The 22553-nt window shown below is 40.4% G+C and overlaps 1 protein-coding gene across 1 annotated transcript; it reads right to left on the bottom strand.

Moving 5' to 3' along the window:
* Positions 1-345: 345 nt before the first annotated feature.
* prkcha (protein kinase C, eta, a) lies at positions 346-21567 on the bottom strand. Its single transcript, XM_071498762.1, has 14 exons — positions 20900-21567; positions 16054-16117; positions 12803-12956; positions 12675-12709; positions 12493-12575; positions 11666-11798; positions 11423-11556; positions 11183-11314; positions 10733-10906; positions 8134-8288; positions 4705-4843; positions 3873-4061; positions 1075-1221; positions 346-925 (listed from the first exon to the last, which is right to left on the bottom strand). The coding sequence occupies exons 1-14, from the start codon at positions 21248-21250 to the stop codon at positions 776-778; spliced, it is 2040 nt and encodes a 679-aa protein (XP_071354863.1). The 5' UTR covers positions 21251-21567; the 3' UTR covers positions 346-775.
* Between the last annotated feature and the right edge of the window lie 986 nt (positions 21568-22553).

The following is a 22553-nucleotide window of genomic DNA, read 5'->3' as shown; positions in this document are numbered from 1 at the left end:
CTAACTTAATTAAAACTTTAACAAAATGTAACCTTGTTGTATGTGGTTGAGTTGGATATGCTGCTTTTTTTTCTCCAAGCGTAATTTGAGTTTGAGCCTTTTATTTTGAAAGTGGGGGGACTTGCTTTCTTTTAGCCAGCGTGTCGGTCTGTGTGTGTTTGTATTTTTCCAGAGTAGAGTCACATCATTGAGAAACTATTTCATCTGCTCACTCAGTGCTTCCAGGATTTTAACTGGCAGCCTGACTTTTCTGGGAACGACTGGCAGTCTGTTTAAAACTGGCTCTTCATTTCTTTTCTCTGGACAGAGCTAGAACAAAAGAAAAATGAAACACAAACCATGGCATTATCCTGAAAAAAGTGCTTTTTCATTTGAATTAGCTGGAAACAAACTCATCCATCTGTATGAAAGCAAACGTAAAATAAAATTCTGATGCTGTACACCACAAGTTTTCAACACATCAATATGTCAAATACTCAGTTTCTACATAGACACTGGCACAAATGTGTCCCAATAAAACAATAAAACTAAATGTCATGTCAAAAGCTGATGACTCCTCAGGAATTATAGGAGTGCTTCAGAGTTCATCAGGTGCAGCCCCAGTTCTTGTTGAGCATGTGTGTGGCTGACCCCTCTGTGCTTTGCCCGCTTCAGTCTGTGGGGAATGCGTCAGCGTCGTACTGCACATATCACTGAGAACTGTCTCAGACAAAGCCATAGACATTGATAAGAGTGAGACGAGTGCAGGACGACCAGTAGATCAGTGAGGAGACTCTTAGCTCTCCAGCAGTTCCGGTGAAGTGAAGGAGAAGCTACGAAACTCTTCCTGGTTGATGGAAGGGATCATAGGATCATCGATGGGCGTGAGGGTGGGTTCTTCCTGAGTAAAATCTGGGTCAAAGTTGTTGACGTCCTCTGGTGATTTCTGGAGGAGAATCATGAACAATAATTCATCAGCAGCTAACCTTTTAGCAAGAAAGCACAGTCAGAGCCACAAGGTGAGACAAAGTCAAGCGCTACGTAACGTCTACAGTTATACACACTACCATCAATAAAGTCATTCATGTGACTTACGATCCTGGGCTTGAAAGGTGGCTCTATTTCTCTACGATTCAGTTTCTCCCAATCAATGTCTGCGAAGAACACATGGCTGGTCACAGCGCTCTCTCCACCCTCTGAGGCCACACAGCCAAGACGCCGGGACGGGTTTTTGGTCAAGAACTGTGAAAACCAAGAGATGGATTAATACACTGACACTTAAGACTATATAAGGAATAAAATAAAAACTCAAGAATATGAACATATAAGAACAATACAAACAAAGTAGGATCAAATTTCAGCAGATTATTTATTCATGATGTGTTCAAAATGAAGAAATGTGATGAGTTATTCAACTAGATCAGACTAGATTTTTTTGGAGTAATGCCAAACTGGACCCAAGCCAGGAGACATCCAGTTAAACCCCACCCCCCTACTGTCTGGCACCTCCTACAGCTTCAGCAAAAGAGAGTTCAGCTAGGTTCAATAAAGTGTAACTAGGGAGTTCAAACTTCCTGGTGTTGTACAATAAACAATAGAAGAGTGAATCACCTTTTGAACTCTAACTGCTTCTGTACCTTTAAAGTCAAGTCGGTGGGAGAGGCCGGAGGGAGAGGCCCAAACTAAACAAACTGAAAACGAAAAAACTTTGCTTTAACTTGCCTCTGGAGAGAAACTGGGAAAAAAAACAAAAAACAAATGTGTTTTTGGATAGCTCTGTCCTGGCTGGGAGACTGCATACACCTCAGGGCTGGCGGTGACATTCAGACAAGGCCACACCAAACTAACGAGCCTCCATCTTCACAGTGACAGCGGCCAGATTAACCCGAAGTCACTGGAAAGATTAATATTCCTTGCCATATCAGTTCCAAATGTTATTAACTACCTGAGACTTGGCCTAAACAACACTGCATGCCTCAGCAAATCTAAGTTCACAGAGTAAAAAGAAAGGAGACAAGAAACACTTCAACACGGGCAAAGAAGAATGTCACAAAAAGCAAGATGAAGGAGGGGATGAACTGAAAACACCATAGTGTTGGTTTTGCGCAGTTTAGTCCTCTGACTCACAAATCCCACATGCCTCACATACCACTGACAGTTTTCAGAAGCATACAACACTTTTTGGATTGATGTCCCAGCTTCTGTTCCCGCTTGATACAGGAGCAACATGATCAAGAAATCTCTTTTGGATAGAAACATTACAGTTTAACGATGGTGCAGTTGCATGCAGGGATATGCAGCTGCAAAAGCGTGATTTTGACGACATGATTCTTAACAGCCTAAAATATTAAAGAAAAGGCACCAGTAACACCAGTATGGTTTTTAAAGTGTAATTACTGGGAGTTAGACAGACACCAGGGGTCAATCAGTTCAGGAGCCTAGAGACCACAAAACTGAAGAAAAATTGTTCCACTGAAGTTGATGCCATCTTTCCATGGCTCCAGCTGTGCCAACCTCACCACCAGAGCTGATGTGTCAGCACTTCGACACGAGGAAGCCGTTCTCCAATGCACCAGCAGAGCGACTCAATGCAATCAGGAAAGAATGCTCATGCTGAAACTATTGGTCGATTAATCAATTAGTCAACTTGATCAACAATTTTGACTGACTTTATTAATAATTTAAGCAAAAATATAACATTTGTTTTGCTGAATCCAGCTCCTGAAATGTGAGCATTTGATGTTTTATATCGAATTAAGTTGAACATCTTTGGGGTTGGGGACTGTTTGTCGGACAAAATAAGCAATTCAAGACATCACCTTGGTCTCCCTGGTTGAAATTGTGTTGGGTAATTTGTACTATTTGTACTATTTATTTGTGATTTTAAAAAAAATTTCAGACTAAATGGTTAATTGATTTATCGAAAATCAACAATGAAAGTAAATGTTTGTTTTGGCCTTCATTAATTAATCACTTGATCATCAGTAGCCACCTGTTTTCTAGAGCAAACAGCTAAAATAGCCTTCAGTTATTATTAAAAAAGGTCATTATTCTCCACAAACAAACCAAAAAAGTCATTGGTGATGCTTCCTATAGATATTCTCACAAAACCGTGAACACCCTGACAACTGAACTCCATGAACTTGCGTACAAGAACATGGAGAACCTTGCAGTGGATCAACCTTAAGTATAAATAGTGTAGCAGCGCTCAAATCCACTCACACTGACATGCATCTTTATGTAACATGCAACACTGGGAGCAGTAACACAAATCAGCATGGGAGATTGGCTCGGTGCTTCCTCAAGCATGCTGGAATAACAACAAGGATAAGAGGGGGAGAACAGGGTGCAAAGAGAGGAGGAATGGAGGGAGGAGGTGTTGTCGTATTTATAGCTTGTGTGCCGTGGCTGGGCAGTGGACCATGCCTTAATATAGTTATGTAAGAGACCCCGGCCAAACAGCTGGCTGGCAGATCTCCACAGGGCTGCCAGTCACTGTGCAGTCAGTCTAAAGGGCAACAAATAACAAACCCTGATCAAACCTTTGATATCTTAATACATCTTACTGCAGGCTCATGTAACACTATCCAGAAATGCAGCGAATTGGTCTTTTAGTAAATGTTTACAGCTTATTGGTTTTTCTCCACAATGCTGGTCACAAATTCAGTGAGAAATTGATTTCCTCTATCATTAGTTCAGTTTAAAAAAGAGGCTTTACAGACATTTCCTGCAATTGTATAAGGTGGACAAAGTCCAACAGAGGCGGCCTGAGGAGGGTAAACGTCTGCCAAAAAGATAGAGACTACAGCAAGAGCTGGGTTTCACCCAACTTCGCATTTTTTCAGCTGATGACCCACTAACTGTGAAGACAAAATTAATAGATGCAGACTTACAGCTTTGAGTATATTCACTGCTTCTGTGCTGAGCCAAGATGCATAAACAATCTCCTCATTGAGGATGGATTCAAAGAGGTCATCTTCATTCTCGGCTTCAAATGGGGCGTGTCCTGACAGCATCTCATACAGTAGCACCCCGAGAGCCCACCAATCCACAGAGGGGCCATACATCATCTCCTGGAGGATCTGGGGAAACATGTCACAGCATACCAATAAAGTTACCCATCATAGCTCAGCAATAGAGAGCCTCACTGCAAATGTAAACCACTCCATTAGGTTCAGTTAGCAGATGTGTTTGATTAGTAAGTTGCCAGTGAGGCTACACTGAGGAGTAAGTGTTGAGGACAGCAAAGAAGCCTTTCATAAATCCAGACACACAGTCTTAGTCGGAGAAAAATCTCTCAAACATGAGGACACAGACCATCTTGATCCCTCATTATGAAATCACACCATGCCTGTAAAGCTGCATTCTGATGAGGGGATTAGGGCTTGTCAAGTCAACAGCTCCGTTCACAAGCTGACCTCACAGGTGCGCTGCCTTCCAGTTAGTCAGGAAGGAGTTTGGAGTGACGGGCAGTGACCACAGAGTTTGTTTTTAATGAGGTGGTGTGATGGAGAGGGGATGGTACTGGAAAATACATCATATGAACTCAGAGAACCTGTGTTATAGGAAGCTACATGTGGTTGAATGTAGTCTTTGCTGCAATCTGTTAAAAACAGCAGCGAAATATATGACAATATCAGATTTGTGGTGGATAAAGGATCCAACTGTCTGTAGTTAGTAGTTATGAGTATGACTATAACTGTTAAAAGAAGAGTAGAAACTGACCTCGGGAGCAATGTAATCCGGGGTCCCACAGAAAGTTCCTGTGGCCGCACCTTCAAACATGCGTTCTTTGCACATGCCAAAATCTGCCAGTTTACAGTGTCCATCCTTGTCAAGAAGAACATTGTCCAACTTTAGATCCCTGAAAGGCAAGACAAACACAGAAAGAAGCACATAATTATTTATTTTGAGAGACTGTTATCCAGCAGACACAAATGTGTCAAAAAGTAAACCCCTGAAGATAATCACATGCTAACATTCAACTGACACCAACAGCCGCTGAAATGTTTGTGCTCATTCTCCAGTCGCAGCCTGTAGGTGTTGTTTCTAATTATATCTGACGGAGGTAGGAATTTGTGGTGAGACAAAAAGAAGAGGTCCTCTGAGGACAGTGAAGTTTCTGTAGCAGCAGGAGACAGGAACAGACAACTCCCTGACCATGACATGGCAGCCAGGAAAAATCTGACACATTCAGATGACCACTCAGGCTGCCACGAGGGAAAACGTGCTCTGAAGTCAATATTCATTCTGCTTCCAGGAAAGGCCAAACTTGAGCTATCGTTTTTGTGTGGAATGGATTCAATATGAACTGTAGTAAACTGGCTGCGGTCACCTGTACTGGAGGTAATGGAGAAGGACGATTATTGTTTTGTTAATGAGTGCAATTTGGAGCATATACACAGTTGTTTTGTATAGTAATGGAGAGTTACAATTAATATTAATTTATTCTTTGACCACAAATGTTGAAATGTATAATTCTTATGGCCAAATCACAATCTCTAGCGCACGTCTGCTGCTCCTGAGGTTTCCTTGTTTTCCTCCACCCAAAGTTATTCAGTATTTGATTTGAGTTTCTCAGGATAGCGAGCGTAATATTCAACTTGTAAGACTCTCTGAGGGTTAGGGTTGAAGTGACTCACTAATAAAGTGCAATTATAACATTATTGATATTAACTGAATTGAAAATAAAATGTATTTTAATATCAGTGGATGTATGTTCCCCATTGCTTACTGTGCATGTGGATGACCCATAATCAAACACTGGAAAAATGTTGTGCCCTGTGTTCATGTCAGCTGGTGCTTTGTCATCTGACAGAGCGATTAAACCTGCTGAAATGGGCTCTGGAGTCGAGCTGTAATCTGTGATCAGGAGACCCAACTTGAGACCAAGGTCATTTTACTTGTGTCTGGCCTGAAGCTCACGAGATGATACTATCTAACAGCACACGCAGATGCTAATGAATTACAACATTTGGGACATTTTTCCCTGTTTCCTGTTAATTCCTGCAAAAGATGACACAAGGACAGTGGGTGATTTCCACACAATAGGATGACAAATCCAAAAACAAATTGTGGATATAAGAGAGAGAGGCAGACTGATGGTCAAGCAACTCTGTTTTGGCTGGATTAATCTGGTTTTCTCTTCTCAACCGTAAGCTGATTGTGTAACACTGACTCATATGGTCATGGTGTATGGCTGTCGCAGAAACAACAAAAAGGCTGAAACTCTGAGCAACTCTGATGCACATCATAACCACTCACCTATGGAGTACACGGTATAGAGCAAGAAAGTGCTTAATACAACTGGAAGAACAAACCTCGGAGAACTAAATGCGGACAGTAAATTCATTTGTGTTTAAGTTTGTGATTTTCTCCTCCAGATTTATGGCGAGCTCTGCTCTTTCACAAATGTTTTAATGCTCCAAAGGTTTTCCCAGTAGTATTTGTGTGTAGATGTCTGTATGAATGCATGCAGTGAGAACTGAATCCCTAACCCTGGTAATTTTACTACCATGCGCTCATCACTGAGCTGAGCAGGGCCATACATCAGTATGCAAATGACCAACTGCAACTAGAGCTCCTGCACTCCATCAACCCACCTCATCACACTCGAAAAACAACTCTGACTTGGTCTTTGAACCTCTTTGAAAGTGGGTCAGTCGGGCACTGTAGTATCCACAGTTACAGTAACATCAGAAATTTTGACAGCACTGAGGCGGTGAACTTAGTTATAGTTTAAGAAAGAGAGATGGAGTTGCACTAACATGAAAATTTCCGAAGAAGAGAGGAGGAAGTGCTGTCAAAGATAGTGACGCACAAACTGCGATTTTTTTTTTTTTTTTTTACTGTGGTTAGGGGGGATATTACACATCAACCGAAGGATATACCACAGTGATATCAGTCAACATTTACTGTTTATTTTACACAGTGAATCAACACATTCCTGTTGTTGAATGGTTGGTAAGGTTGGGATGAAGTTATGTTATTTTTAAAATTTTGTTCAAGGAATTCAAAACTCCAGCAACACTAAGAATTTCATTAGACCGACACGTTTTGTCTTGTGGCCTCCATCAATGTTGCTGAAACACATCAGTTTAATAAAGTTCCTCTGCTTACTGCAAGTATTGTTGTAAGCAGTTTTGACCTCTTTGGATTTTTTCCTTTCTCCACACACCTTACTTCTCCATACCATTTTAATATTTTGTTTTCTAACACAGTGGTGGGGCCAAAAAAATTATACACCACAAAATCACACCTCTCTGGCACAGTTGCTTCAAAACTTTATAAGCCTCCCAAAGGCAGACTCCTTCATGTCTTCAGTGCCAAAATCCTTGTTTCCTTGTATGTATTTTTCAACATCTTTAAACTTCTTTTAGAGCAGGCAGGTAAAAGCAAGCATCAACACACTGTGGTTTCAACTGAGAGGCTTCAAACCATAACTTTACCTGGAGTTAAAAGGCCAAACAGAGATAACTTGCCAAGTCACGAGAAGACATTCATATTACACAACACAGTGACCGAGGCTACAATTGTACTTTGATGAGGCTGCAAGTTTTCAGTTCCTCTTACACCGGCTTGATGTGCGAGCTGCTACTTGGCTTGTTATTTAAGTTATAGCATGCAAACTGTGTGAGGCCTCTTAAGCCAAGAGTCATGCTATGTGGTGCAGGTTGACACAGAACACATGGACCACTAAAAATAACTCAGGATTTACTGTTAGCTGTCATGATTCCCTGCTTCCTTATCATCGTCATGTACTGGCAGGAAGCCCACTGCTCTGCCACCCAACGCCCTGCAAGTAGACGACAGCATCCTGAATAAGCTCTCAAAGAATACACTCATATATCTAAGGCAGCGGTAGGAGCATATTAAATTAGAACATTCAATTCTATTATCAAAACAGCAGTTCACAAAAACATGAACATTGTTATCATGCTGTTGTTATCAGGAGTTATTGTCTCAGACTCGACAAAGCAAAAGATTATACAGCAGGTTTTTTTTTTTAACAGCTTGTCTGTTTCTCCCTACATCTATAATAATATTTTATGACTAAAAGTAGACTAGATGTCAGTAATTCATTTGTAGCTTTGGAGATATACACTCTATTTGGCAAAGTAAATTCAACTGTTGTTTGTGCTGCTTGATTCAGACCTGTAGATGATGCCCTTGCCGTGCAGGAACATGAGAGCCGAGGTGATCTCGGCTGTGTAGAAACGTGCTCTCGGTTCTTCAAACTTCCTGGACTTCTGGATGTGAAACATAAGATCGCCACCGTTCACAAATTCCATCACAAAGAACAGACGGTCCTGAAAAAGGAAGCAAGGAGATGACATTCACACACGTGCACACAAACCACACAAGCCTCACAGAAGCACCCATGTTATTAAACAATCCAAGAACCCATGAACGTGGGCACACTGAAATTGCTTCAAGGATGAAACATGACTGCTTCTCATAAATTTCACATGTCTTTTTAATGGATTCCTGCCCAACTTACCACACTTTAAAGTCAGCGGGGCAAAAAAAATACTGATCAAACCCATTAATCTTTCTTTCTCATTACAGGCTGTGGTCGATATATGATCTAGAAGATGAGACCCTGAGGAAAAAAAACACTGAAGGAGAACGTGATGCACAGATCTGCCAACAGAGCCTCCAGAAGTGATCAGGAGATTCAGCCACAGCTGACTCTTGTTAACTGCTCTGTGGCTTAGAGTTAGCTGTTTTTTTTACCCTGAGATTATATGTGTAATGTTTAATTAGAAATGTGTAGCACATGCAAAGCAGGCAGCGCTCTGTGTGTGGTCTAGCTTTGCAGCTGAGTGAAGTTTTTTAATCCACATTAGAAGTAGAACAGTTTCATTCTGACATTTGAGCCCCAAGGTGCAAGTGCAATTTTCTTCCAAAAACTGGTTCAATGTTTTCACTTAAATAAATTAAGTTCCTCAAGGAGAATCTGTCTCTACTTGAACATTAAAGTAACCACAGATGCCATTTCCTGGGGTTGACATTTTCAATCCACAGCCAGTGAACAGTGCCTCTGGGCTTTCCAAGTTTAGAGAAAGATTTTCTCCAAACCTCTGAGAACTTGATTAGCTAGATGTATGGTTATGCAAGATTAATTTTAATTTGTGTTTAATGGTTAAGATGAGCAGCTGATGACAAACTGCCGTGCTGAAGGACAATTCTCCAAAGACACATCTGGTAAAAGTGTCCATTTCACCACAACCCTTCTCCTCATCCCTTCCTTCACTCTTTCCACGTCTACTCGCATTTTTCCATATTCACAAAAATAAACATTCTAATAATATATAAAACCACAGATAATTTTACACTTTTATTTGTACTGGTTTAAAAGAAATGTTCTTACTTTCACAACAAAACACCGAGTCATTTTTAGTGACTGCCTACTCAGAAAAAAGGTGACACGGCAACTTAAAAAGCAAAGATGGTGGAACAAAGGCTGTTTTGTGCTTGTGTGTGGGTTTGAGACAGTGAGAGGAAGGGCGTCACTGACTCCTCTTCACTACTACTGCTGCTCTATTTTGATCCGAGGTAAAGTAGGCTACTGGCGGTTCAAACGAAACTAAAGCAGATTAGTTGTCCTGTCTGCACCAGAAAAGCAGGCTCTGCCAGCTGAGCGTCACCCACCTCCTCACACCCAATCAGACATGCGACTAGGGCACTGCTGCCACCTGCTGACCAGCTTGTGCAAAGCAACATGAAATACTAAACCAGATACAGCGCTGGACAGATTTGTGTTTGTGGTGCTCGCATCACTGAGATTTTTTCAGTTCTCTAAGAATAATTTTATTAACCTTCATTGTACTGGAGAGATGACTCACAAAAACCAAAAGTATAGATGGCTGGGTACCAATAGGTGGAGTGAGAAAAAATGTTTGGGTCATTTTGGTGAAACAGTCCAGTAAAGCATTTATTCGTAAGCAAGGAAGTATGAATGAAAATGTTGTCACTTGAGGACCACAACATTTCTATGGCAAGAAAGTTCCTCAGTGTGATGCAAAAACTTTGAGCCAAGATTATTATTCATCCTGTTTCTTCAGCATCAGCAAGAGATCAGGGATCATTCAAATTATAGTGGGAGTTTTATGGTTTCACACTTGTATCTAGTGAGTGTTGTTCGTGTTCATGCCATAACTTGGTCTGCAAACATTTCTCAACTTGGTCTGCAAACACTTCTCAGGAACTGAAGAGCGAGTGTATCCAGTCTCGGATGAGATCAGTTGAACTGCAACAACATTAAATGTGAGGCTGCACCACATCATGTGCCAGGACGCAGATTTTTCACCTGATATTATGTTTACCATTCACAATCTTTGTTTAGTGTGTTTGCACATTAGTCATTAGTTTGATTATGAACTGATGGTGGTGCTAGATAAAAATTCTGGGGTGTTCCTGCAATTCATCCTGAGGGGGACACAGTGTTTGTCCATCCATCCATCTTATAATTGTTTCAATTAAAAAAAATTCAAACTCATAGTGGAGGTAGAGTGGCCCACCCTCTAGGCACCATGTATGTCTGTGCACAATTTTGTGCTACTCATCCAGTAAATGTTGAGATATTTCTCTGAATAAGTGAAAACATTGACCTATTGGTGGCGGTAGAGGAAATATTTTCCTGTGAAGTGGCCAACCACACCTCTGCCATGACCGAAGAGGAACAGTTTGCCCTTCAGTGAAATCTTACTGAGCTGTGACACAAGTGCATGTGTGCGTATCTGTAACTCACTGGAGTCTGGAAGCAGCAGTACAACTGTGTGAGGTAGGGGTGACAGCGAGCCAGTGACAGCACCCTCTTCTCGGTCATGGTACACTCCACATCATCATCCTGCAAAATGATGTCCTTTTTCAACACCTTGACGGCAAACACCCGCTGTTTGTTGTTAAGTCTCGCCAGCATCACCTACAGACACAACACAAACACAGAGATGAGAATTTTTTCTAGACTCAGTGTCACCTTGATGCCATCTCAGGATAGGTGAGATTTATTTATGAAAGTAAAATTTAAATCTGTAATGTCTGTAAATCCTGGCTGATAAATAGTTATTAAATGCCTCAAGATGAGACCAGGTAAATTTTTCCCCCAACATTTTGGGGCATGGATTCTTTCTAATTCATCACCTAAGTCATCATTTCATTACACAGAGCATTTCTCATTATCACCTCTCATCATTCCCACCTTGCCAAAGCTGCCCTTGCCAAGCACTTGAAGGAACGTGAAGTGTGAAATGCCCAGCCGAGGAGTCTGCTGCTGAGATTCTGTACTCTGCCTCCTTTCAGAGGGCGCCCTCACCTGATCAGCACTTTTGGCCTGTCAGGACAAAAAACAAACAAAAAAAAACACTATTTATATTCTCCTGATTAAAGCTCATTTGACAAATTCTGAAAAGAAAAAAAAAAGCCATTTCAGCCTTTGTACCATTGAGTTGCGTTTAGTGAGTCCTCCAGCCTGCAGACCCATCTCTGCAAGCTTATTGGCCAGTTCCACACTGTTGACCCCACAGTTTGGTGCTACGTTGCCTTTGCAGCGGATATGAACATTCATTTTACAGACTGAAGAGAGAAACCACACAGACAGAAATACCCGTAAAAGACAGATCAGGACATTTCATCAAGACAATTAGAACCTGATTTTGAATTTGAATGTTGAAATGGGTCTTACTTTTACAGTGCAGCCCCTGTCTGACTATACCCCATAGCAGTGAGCCACAGTGGTCACAGAAAGTAGGCGACTTGTAGTTGTGGATGTTGAACTTGTGTGGGATGTTGATGCTGAAGCCTTGGTTCACAGGTTGCTGAGGAAAAGGTACACAGAGAAGGCACACTAAACTAACCACTGCACATTTGTGTACATATTCTAAATAATCATAAACTGCCCCACAGAGTACATTGTAAAAAATGTTTAGTTCCTACTCCTGTCATAGATTGACTTTTTCTGTTTATTGCTGCATTTTGCTTCTCTGTGAATTTCCCCAAGAGAGATATTGCAGCGCTCAGCAAAAAAAGTCCAAGAGAGCACAACAAGTGCTAAAATAAGCACACATATATTTATAGCAATATATGAAAATGCTACAACAAGTATGTGTGGAAAAGTACTGTATAGTACAATGTTCTGGCTCAGTGACCACCTCAACACAGAAAGAGGAACCTGTGCAATCTGCTGATCACTGCAGGTGTTCATCAGAGGTTCAGAGGTGTGTGTCTTTTTTCTGTGTGTGTCTTTTTTCTGTGTGTGTGTGTGTGTGTGTGTGTGTGTGTGTGTGTGTGTGTGTGTGTGTGTGTGTGTGGGAGGGGACTGTTTTAACAAGTCTGCCATCATTCGCACATCCTGTATTACCAAAGAAGACCCTGCTTGAAATGTGTAAAATACCAGCAACAACATGCTTTGTTACTGATCTGTCAATAACAATAAAATGATACAGTTATGGAACAGGAAGACTGTTATTTAGTTGATTAAAGTGTCTTAGCTGACGGTCAAACTGTTGTTACCTCTTCTTTCGCTGGCTTCTTCATGCGTGGACAAACTGTGACGACCTGCTGGTGGCATCGTTTGTGAACCACACAGGTACACACTGAAAAGACAACCATTCAATTTTAAACTCATAACTCATGCCCGTATGTTTAAGTTGCTGTGTCAAAAGGCAGAGGAGGAGAAAATGGGGTCAACTGACCTTGGCACTGGTAACCCTGCTTTCCAAAAACACCCCTATAACAGGAACAGAGACACAGTCAGATCCAGTTTACAGTCTACACAGTTACACGGAGGCAGCAGTGATTCGTGCTTGCTCGACTTTCTCACCAGATGAACTCTTTGCAGTGAAAACAGAAGGTGGGCTGGCGGAGAAAAGTGGACATGAACTTGTGTCCGTTGACCTGGTGGATCCTCCGTCTCACGGCCCCCTGCCGCTTCCTTGTGAACTGCTTGTAGGTCTTCTCTTTCACCAGGGCATCGTCTAAAAACAAGATGACAGCAAAAGTTTTGTCTTCAAACAATAAGAGAAGAGGCTCTGCTGTCAATCCATACACTAACTCCTCAAGACCACCTAAGAGCCAAAGTTTGAAAAATTTGAGTTGATCACTGTTGCCATATTGTGGGATTTCTTTAGAGCAGCTACAATCAAAATTTCAAATAAAAATGGATCACATCACTACTTTATATAAAATGGGTCACATGTGGTGACAAAGAATTAACACATAACTCTGCAGGTCTCCTCAGCTCTATGGCGCTATAAAGCATATTTGAGGATAAGGTTTTGTTTTTTTTGACCCACAATTTTACTGTTTTGGTTCACTGTCGTTGCTCACATAGCTTTTTCAGGCCACAGCAGGGAGCTGTTTTCAGCTAAAAAATAAAACCCACTAAACACCCACTACAAACCATCAACTAGCAGACAGACAATTTTAGTAACTTGCTGCTGAAGAAAGTGAGCATTTAGCCACTGAAGAGTCAGATGTTTTCCACAGAGTTGAAGTACAGCTCCAAATGAAGGCCACTATTTTCTCCTAAATTACTTAATTTGTAATTATTGAGTTTAACGTCAATTATTTATTTGATTAAACAATGAATTATTTAGTCTATAAAATGTCTGAAAATTTTGAAAAATGGCTGTAACAATTTCCCAGAGCACAAGGTGGCATCTTTAAATCACTTGTTTTATCCAACCAACAGCCAAAACCCTAAAGATATTCAATTTTAAATATTGTATCCATCCATCAAATTAAAATTCATAGACAACAATTTTGATCATTAATTGGTTGCCATTTATTAGGCGAAATGCCAAATATTTGTTTGTTCCAGTTTCTCTAATTTGAAATTTGAAGTCTTCAATTAATGATCAAAATTGTTGTCTATGAATTTTAATTTGATGGATGGATCAATTGATCAGTCCACAACAACACAGCAGCTGGTGACTGATGATTTTCCATATCTAAACAAATATTGTATGTAAATATCATGATCAGAAGATTATCATGGATTTTTTAAAATCATACCACCCTAACTGTGGCATGATAAAAAAAAAAAAACACAACACATTTTTATGCCACAATAAAATGTTCCTATTATATTGAGTAAATTCACATTAATTATCTGTACTTGCCTTTCTACACATTTGCTCAGTTTGGCTCTATGCAAGTGTAGCCGTGAAAACCACACATGCATTACGGAAACTTGTCTACTGGGGCCCTAGCACGCCCCTGCAAACAACAGATATGCATGTGTGGTAGTGGTGTGAAAAGGGGGCTTTGCAATCAGACTAAAACCCTCTGTACACTGCACGACTTCTATCATATGCAAAGCTATAATGTTTTTCTCTGTAACCCTAAAAAAAGGCCAACAGACTAAGTGATAAACAGATCAAGATTTTTATTTTTTCTTGGTTTTTGTGTGTGTTTTCTTGCATTTTTTGTCATCAAACATTTGATTAGTTTATGTGATTTTGCACATATTTTCAATATGTTGATATACAGTATATTAACATCAGAAAATATTCTTCTTAACACTGTGATATTTGCAGCTGACTGTTGAGACTGTGCTGTTTGCAGCCTCCCACACATTCCGAGTGGTTGACCACCACAGTGATGAATTGAAAATTTCTGGACTGTTTTGTCTTTGGGGTGACCTGCAATGTTTGCTCATAGTTTTATGAGAGTATGAGGCTTTGCTGGAAAACAAACATTCTCCTGGACTCTGCAGAGGGCAGGGATGGTAAAACCAAACAAACAATTACAAAAAAAACTAAACAAACATATTTCAGAATATGTCATATGTCAGGGTTTAAGATGTTAAAAGCTCAGAAAATGTTGGAAGATTTCTGAAAATAGGTGAAATAAAACATAAAAAGCCAAGGGAAAAACACCAGGAGAACCTTTGTTCCTGTGAGATTCTGCTCCATGTTGACATGACTGCATCACGTAATTTCTTCAAATTTATAATCTGCACATTCATGGTGCCAACCTCTCTACCACATCCATAAATTGTTCTGTTGGATTCAGATCTGGTGACTGGGGAGGCCACTGAGGTAAACTGAACTCATTATCATGTTTTGTGATGTGCTGTGTAATCATGTTGGAAGTAGCCATTAGAAGAGGTTAAATCATGGCCATAAAAGCTGCAGCATTTAAACAATGATTTATTGGTTCTAAGGGTCTTAAGTGTGCAGAGAAAATATTCGCACAGCATTACACCACCAGCACCAGCCTGGACTGTTGACACAAGGTAGGCTGGGTCCATGGATTCATACAGGAAATCCAAATTCATCAGACCACACTGTTGAGTCTGTGCCCAGCGCCGCTTCTGGTTTCTGTTCTTGCCTAACAGGGGTGGAACATGGCGTGGTCTTCTGCTGTTGCAACCCATTCCCCTCAAAGTTCGACGTGTTGCACATACTGAGATGCTTTTCTTCCCACCACAGCTGTAACCAGTGGTTATCTGGAGTTATAGTAGCCTTTCTGTCAGCTCCAACCAGTCTGACCTCTCTCATCATTCACAAGTGAAGGAAATGTTTGTGTTTCATGAAGCTTGTTAGGCACTGAGGGAGGACAGCAACTACCCAGACTTCTTCAATAAACCTTCAAGGTCACTTCCTGCTTGTCTGATTTAAACCTCTCATTGGCTAAAACATCCTGTGCATGCCCAAGCTAATAATAATAATAATAACAATAATACCAATGCCCTCTGATGTCTGAAGATGGCAAAGTTTCCTCCCATCAAAACAAAGTAAATAGACAGCGCATACCTGGCACATACCAGCCAACTTGATTCACACACAAGTATCTATGTGTGCATGTATGCATGCACACACATTTATTTTCAAAGCCTGTTATGACACAGATGAACCTTAGGTATTCAACGCCTCATGGATAATTACTATTCAAAACAGCAGGCGCTGTTTCACAGACTAGAAAAGAGAAGACAGTGACTAAATGAGTTGGCATAAATGGTTGGCACTGCTGTTACAGTGTGAAAAAAAAGAAGCAGAAGTGGGATGGTTATAATTAGGCATGACGAGAAACACTGGGCTGCATTCAAACCTACAGTAACAGCCTTACCGTCAGTGAAAGATCCATTGAGCGTAATGTGGACGTAGACCTTGCCCTCTGGCTCCAAGTCCATCTGCAGACACAAACACAAACACATAATTATATGTCTGCATACAGGATACCCATATAAACCATTCTATATCATTCTAAAAATATCTATAATTAAGGATAAGTAACCAAATGTAACATACATTTAAAAACAAAATAAAAAAGTTATCACTATGAAAAGTCATAACTGATGATTGTGAAAGTGTATTTGAAACTTATGAAGCGTTGTTGGAACAAAAACCTTGTAGCCACAAGAACTGGGTTAAAGGGGCGTATGAAATGGTATCCGTTTAACTTTTGAGCATTATACCTTCAGCTCTAGCTCACTAAAGATGCAGCTATGTAAATGGCATCTTTTTTTTGCATTCTTTGGCGTGTATGTAATGTTGGAGGAATTTGGACACAAAGACACAGAGACAACACAGCAGGCCTGGCAGGTTGGGCAGGTTGCAGAAGTTGTGATGACCTGATGTTCAGCTGTGAGTGACGATGACTAACAAATGCATATAGCGCGTCCTCTTCACAGCAATAGGCTGACAGAACAAGATACTTCCTGCAGCAACCACTGACTGGAAACTTAGGTCACTGTATCCTTAAATAAATGCATTTATGTTACACACAGACTCCGCCTGGAAAATACTCATTGCTCACGAAACAGTGAAGCGTCATATGTTGCCGCTTAATTGGCACATTTAGTGTAAAACCTTCATCTCAAGGAAGTGTTCATTTCACTTCTTCTCAAAGATGTCCACTTTTGTTCTCAGCTACCTGCTCATATCCTGTATCTCAATCTATAGTCTAGACAGAAACTCTGACTTGTCCACCGAGAAGACTTCCTCTTTGTGTGTTAACTTTGGTATTTTCATCTGATAAAAAGAACGAGCTGCAATGTATTAGGGACTATCTCAAATTTGTCTCTCCTTTGACAAGGCAGGTCAGCTGGACAAAAGGAGGTAGATTAAAGAACAGGCTAGTGTTTTTTCAAGTCTGTCTTTAAAGAATATTAACATGTCCATATGTCCAGAGAAAGAGTTGTTGGTTGTTGTCAAATTTCCTATTTGTCTAACTACCCATGTGCTGTACCCTGGTTAACAAAGACAGTCAATGAAAACACAAAATCAAACCCCCCATCATCACTTGCATTTCTAATGGCTGTAGATGGGGATAAGAGAAATGGTAGCATGATGCTGTAGTTAAAAAGCAGAACATTTAATGCTGCATCACAGAGGAGGAAGTTATTTTTTCTTTTTTTAATTTTTTAAGAAAACGAGGTAGAGGGCCATTTTTAGTCAAACTAGCGATAAACACTTTGTTGGAAAATGTTATGGTGCCATATTTAACACAATTTCAGTTTCATTGCACCTCAGAAGGACCTACTTCAAGCCTGAGAAACAACTCCCACACGTCAGACACCTGAATAGTCATTATGGCCGACAAAATGTGAATGAATCAGTTCAAATTACTGAGTAAAAAGTCAAATACGTCAAAATTTAGTGTCAGGTGGGAGGCAAAGGAAACTGGCCTTATGTCTAAATGTCATATGGTGAATGTCTCAGATGGATGATGTCAGTGCTGACAATAACTTCACTTTGGGTTAGTGTTGAGTAACTAACAGATTCTGCTTGAGCTGAACTTATACACCACTAAAAAGCAGAAAAGACCGTCAGCTTTTTTTTTTTTTTTTTTGGGGGGGGGGGGGGTTAAGGGCCTCAAACTGCATCATGTGCACAGATGAAAGAGGGAAATGGGAATTAAAGCATCTGGACAGGAGCCAATAGAGAGCGAGTATTTAAACAGTGAGCCCTTGAGCACTGATCAGACGGTGGGAACGCTGTGATAAACGGCAGTGTAGGCGTGTGGAGGCTTGTGCCTCATATGCGAAACAAACCAGCCCAGCATTTCTTCTGTGCAGCAAAGAACAGAAAGGCTTCACAGTTCAGATCTAGCGGATAACAACTTTTAAGTGTGTGTCTTGAACTGACAAAAGCCAGTCGCACTAACCAATGACTTCTAAAACTACAGACCAAGCTCCACTTTCATACCACTTCCCCTCACTGCTTGGGGTCTCGGTGAAGGTTTGTGCAAGCAGTCTTGAATGTTATGTTTTTGTTGGAGTTTTTCTCAATTTACTCAGCACTTGTCCAGATCAAAAATACGTGGATTTTCTCACAAAAGTATACGTATTTCTCATCTCCACACAAAAGTAACTCATTTGCATGTTTTGCTAAGTTAAAGTGAAACATAAACATAGATGTTTCACTTCTCAAACATCATGCTATGCTAAGAGGTTTTTCCACACTGTACAAGATCAGCGTAGATGTCTGGTGTGTAATTTTATGTACATATAAGTATGTGATATTGAGGTATTTGTCTGCAATGTACAATGTTGTACAAGCTTTTATTTTTTTGTGTAATCTGTTTTACTGTAAGGCCTTCCTGTGCACTTTTTGTCGACAGGCCAACGGACACTTAGTATATAACATAATTAGTATACAAGTTAGGATATAATAATTTAAAGGTTCAGACAATTGTGACAAATTTCTTTTCTGTAAAAATGTTCTCACTTAAAAGAAACTGTATCGGCTTAAGGAGAATATATCCGTACAATGAAGACAACTCTGCATTTAGTGAGAGTGCTATGGTTCATAGTCGATACCACCTCAGCCTGCTCCAGGCCTGGACAGGTTCAGGTTACATTCAGCAGCACCTGCAGCGGCTTATAGTCCTAGGGGGATCAACGTTAAGTGAGAAGGGGGAAACTCCGTTTGAAGAGGTAGTTTTTGGTTGCGTCTGGAAGTGTGTGAGACTAACACGATACTCTACATAATCTTAATCTTCATTTTGATGAGGTCCATTTTTCCCTGAATTGTCAAATGAGTATTAGAAATTTTTAAGCACCAAAGTTTAGAGAGACTTACATTTCCTTTAAACCTCAATCAACCAAGTACATTTAACACATGATCATCTATAAATATTCCAGTCTGGCTTTCGATCTTTCCTCAGTACTATGATGGCTCTTCTTGAAGTTTGTAATGACTTTCTATCAGCTGAAGATCATCATCATCATCATCATCATCATCATCATCAAACGTTTGTGCATACAGGGATGTCAAACGTCGTGAACAACATGCATTTGCTTGCACTGTGTTGCAACCAGTCTTCATAAGCTGCATTAACACCTTGCCAGAGCCGCAGCATGTGTGGTTTCATACTGTATTCATTGCTGATCACACTAAAAAAGCTTCTAAGCCAATAAGTGAACAACGTGAAATGTTCCTGTCCAGTGCATGAAGCCAAATTAAGACATCAAGTTGTCCTTCATTAAGCCTGTGCTTTGACAGTGGTTAGATATCCTATCAGGGAGCAGAGGCCAGGTGCACATGAGTACAGATGAGGCAGATGAAGTATTGTTGATGTTTTCAGGTGGAAAAAACAGCAATGAGACATGTGCAGTGAATATGTCCCCAGGCTTAATAGCATGTTGTCTTTCCTGAACCTGCTCTCAAATACTGTTCAGCAGGTGTCATACCTTTCATGGAGAAACTGTGTAAAGAAGAGTACCTAGTCCGTATAAATTCACGGTAACTTTAAGTGTTTGAACTTTCTATTATAAATTCAACTGTGCACACAATATGTAATTCTTTGTTTAACAGCATTCTTCTAAAAGCAAATGAGTATCAGAGCGGAACAGCTCAAGTAAGAATCATGATTAAAAATATGATCTCTAATAAGTAAATAACTGCAACGTCACCTTGAGGCTGCAGCGTTAGTTATTCATCCATGAGGCTATTGCTTCTTCGAGTAAAGGCTGGATTACGTTAAGGCTGTGAAGGGCCACCAGACCTTCTTGGGCCCCCAAACCAACTCCAATGCATGTCAACTGATCTTCTGTACTCCAATGGTTAAAATGTTCCAAAATTTGCACCACTCATGTGGAATAACAAAGTCAAATCTTGCATTAGTGTCTGACACAAGCTCAATGTTGAAACATCTACTTGAACCTCCTCATAATATTTGTTGATATTGAGCTGACATGGAACATTTTAGGATGTTTTAAATCAAAGTAGTGTGAATATTATTCTAGCATAGGAGAACTGGATGATACCTGGGTCTCTGATAGAGGAGGGTGAATACCCAGTGATACCCGGCGTATCGATTCTATTAAAATGAAGTCTTCTTTTGAGCATTGATGCTAGTGTCAATAAGGCCTGTACACATCAACACATTAGCTCAAATTTGGGACACATGCTTAATGTTCTTAGTGTCTGCACTTTCTCAATGCAGTAGTTCAAAGAATTCACAAAATTAACATTTATCATTTACTTTAGTACAGTGCATACGAACAAACCCACGTTAAACAAGCTGTTGATGCTGTATTCAGGGATGGTCTCATACTCCGGGTCTCCAGTGGTCAGTGCACCTTTGGTCCAGAATGCTTTGACCCCAGAATACCTGCTTTCAGGTTAAGTTTACTGTCTTGTGTTTTAATGCATGTAATGCAATACATTCAGCCCATATATCATGACTGCTCTCTTTTGTATGATAGTACATCAGTCTCCTTTTACAATGAAAGTATCAGTATCTGTGATTGCAGCCCTGGAATTAATCAGCACTGGATTAGAACCAAAGTTTGTGATGTGGCCTGTCTCTGCTCTCATGGGTAGTGGGGTGCTGATCAGTGACCTGGGGCCCAACAGGACATTTGTGTCCCTAGGGCACCCTTACATGTAAATCCGGCCATGCTCAAGAGTCAAGAGGGCTTGACAACATCTATACCAAATCGTTTTCAAGAATACTTTTCACTCACCCATCCCTCGAAAATCTCTCCCGTGTTGGAGGTTTTGATGAGGTCCTCGAACTGGATGGTGCAGTTGGCCACAAAGTCATCATACCCGAGTGGAGTGTCGTGGAAAACCGCCAGCTCGATTTGTTTCCCGTCTTTCACGTTGAGGCAGAACTCCTCGTTGTAAGTGGGCATGTTGGTTTTCTGTTTGGTGTGAGTTTGTCCAATTTTGTAGTCGTCCACCTTCACTATAATGTAGGGGTCCAGCGCTGGAGGGGCTTTGTTGAAGATGACCGTGTGGCGGAGGGAGAAGGTTGTCGGCTTCAGGTCCACCGCCTCACCGATCCGGAGCTTCAGATAACCATTAAACTTCATTTTTTTTTTTTTTTTTTAGCTTCACACGGGAAGTAGAAAGCACTCAAAAAGCGAAAAAATAAAAGCTATTAAAAGACATCAACACTTGCTTCTCATACACACTGACCCACAACAGTGCTGCAGTAAATTAATAGAAGACTTTTATACTCCGATTTGACGGCAGCTCTTGCGCACCTTTCATCCTGACTTCAGACTTGTTCCCACTGAGCTCTCGCTTCCAAGCGAGCACGTTTACTATCAGCCTCCGAAAAAGACGCGTTGCCTGTTCGCGAACCTGTGTCAAGAAGCTTCAGTAAATAGGAAGCCACAACACTGACATGCCGAGGGGAACGAGTTCCGCATAACTTGTCTCGGAGCACACACACACACACACACACACACACACACACACTAACGAGAAACAGCAGACACAACCTCTCAACCTGTCACTGTTGGTTTGGTGTGTCACATGGCTGAAATTGTAGTTCTTGTTTGGAGAGAGGGGTCTGGTACTATACTGACCATGATGCATCGCTCTACTCGCTGAAGGTGTTGTGGTGGCTCACCTGTCCTGTGCAGAGTGAGAAAATACCGCCCTCTGATGGCTGTTATAGTGAACCACATGACAGGACTGACTTTCTTTCTTTCTTTCTTTCTTTCTCTTTAAAGCAGGTGTACCCTACTCTACATCATTCTGTGATATCTTATGCAATATAATTATTATGGTATACTATATTTTGTTTATACTGTATATTTTATTTTTTGGTTTATAGTGTTGCACTCCTAATGTTTTTTTTTTCTCTCTCATTTCTGTTTTTTTTTAATTTTCCTTTATGTATCTTTATCTGGTCTCTTTCTTCTGCAGCTGTAACACTGTAAGACTTTATCCTATGTTAGAATTAAATGCATCAATACATAGACAAGTAAATGAGTAAATGCATAAATAAATACACAGGTATGTATGAAGTAAAATGATCAAATTAATTAGAAATTCTCACTATTATAAGAGCTGTAGCTGCCACTGAGGTCACTGAGGTCGTGTTCCCAGTGTTGTGTCTGGATATTTGTGACTGTTATCTGGAAAGGAGTTTATATTCTACAGTTACAAGAGGATTACAAATAGTGGATTTTGGAAGCTGATTCAGATATTCTCTAGACTAAGTATCTTTACATTTTACTGCACAAATGTTATATAAAAAATAAAATATGCAGACATTTTCTTTTTCTCCCCCTGAAATTTATCCTTATTTTATTATCTATTATTATTCTATTACAAGGTTATTTTTTTGAAACTTTGTAAAACCTCAGACTATAGTTGTTATAC

The sequence above is a fragment of the Trachinotus anak genome, unplaced genomic scaffold (genome assembly GCF_046630095.1).
Source record: "Trachinotus anak isolate AG129_WGS33_773 ecotype Australia unplaced genomic scaffold, CSIRO_AGI_Tana_v1 ptg000015l, whole genome shotgun sequence".
Classification (NCBI taxonomy): Eukaryota; Metazoa; Chordata; class Actinopteri; order Carangiformes; family Carangidae; genus Trachinotus; species Trachinotus anak.
The sequence above is the reverse complement of the archived record's forward strand: the minus strand, read 5'-3'. Positions and strand labels throughout refer to the sequence as shown.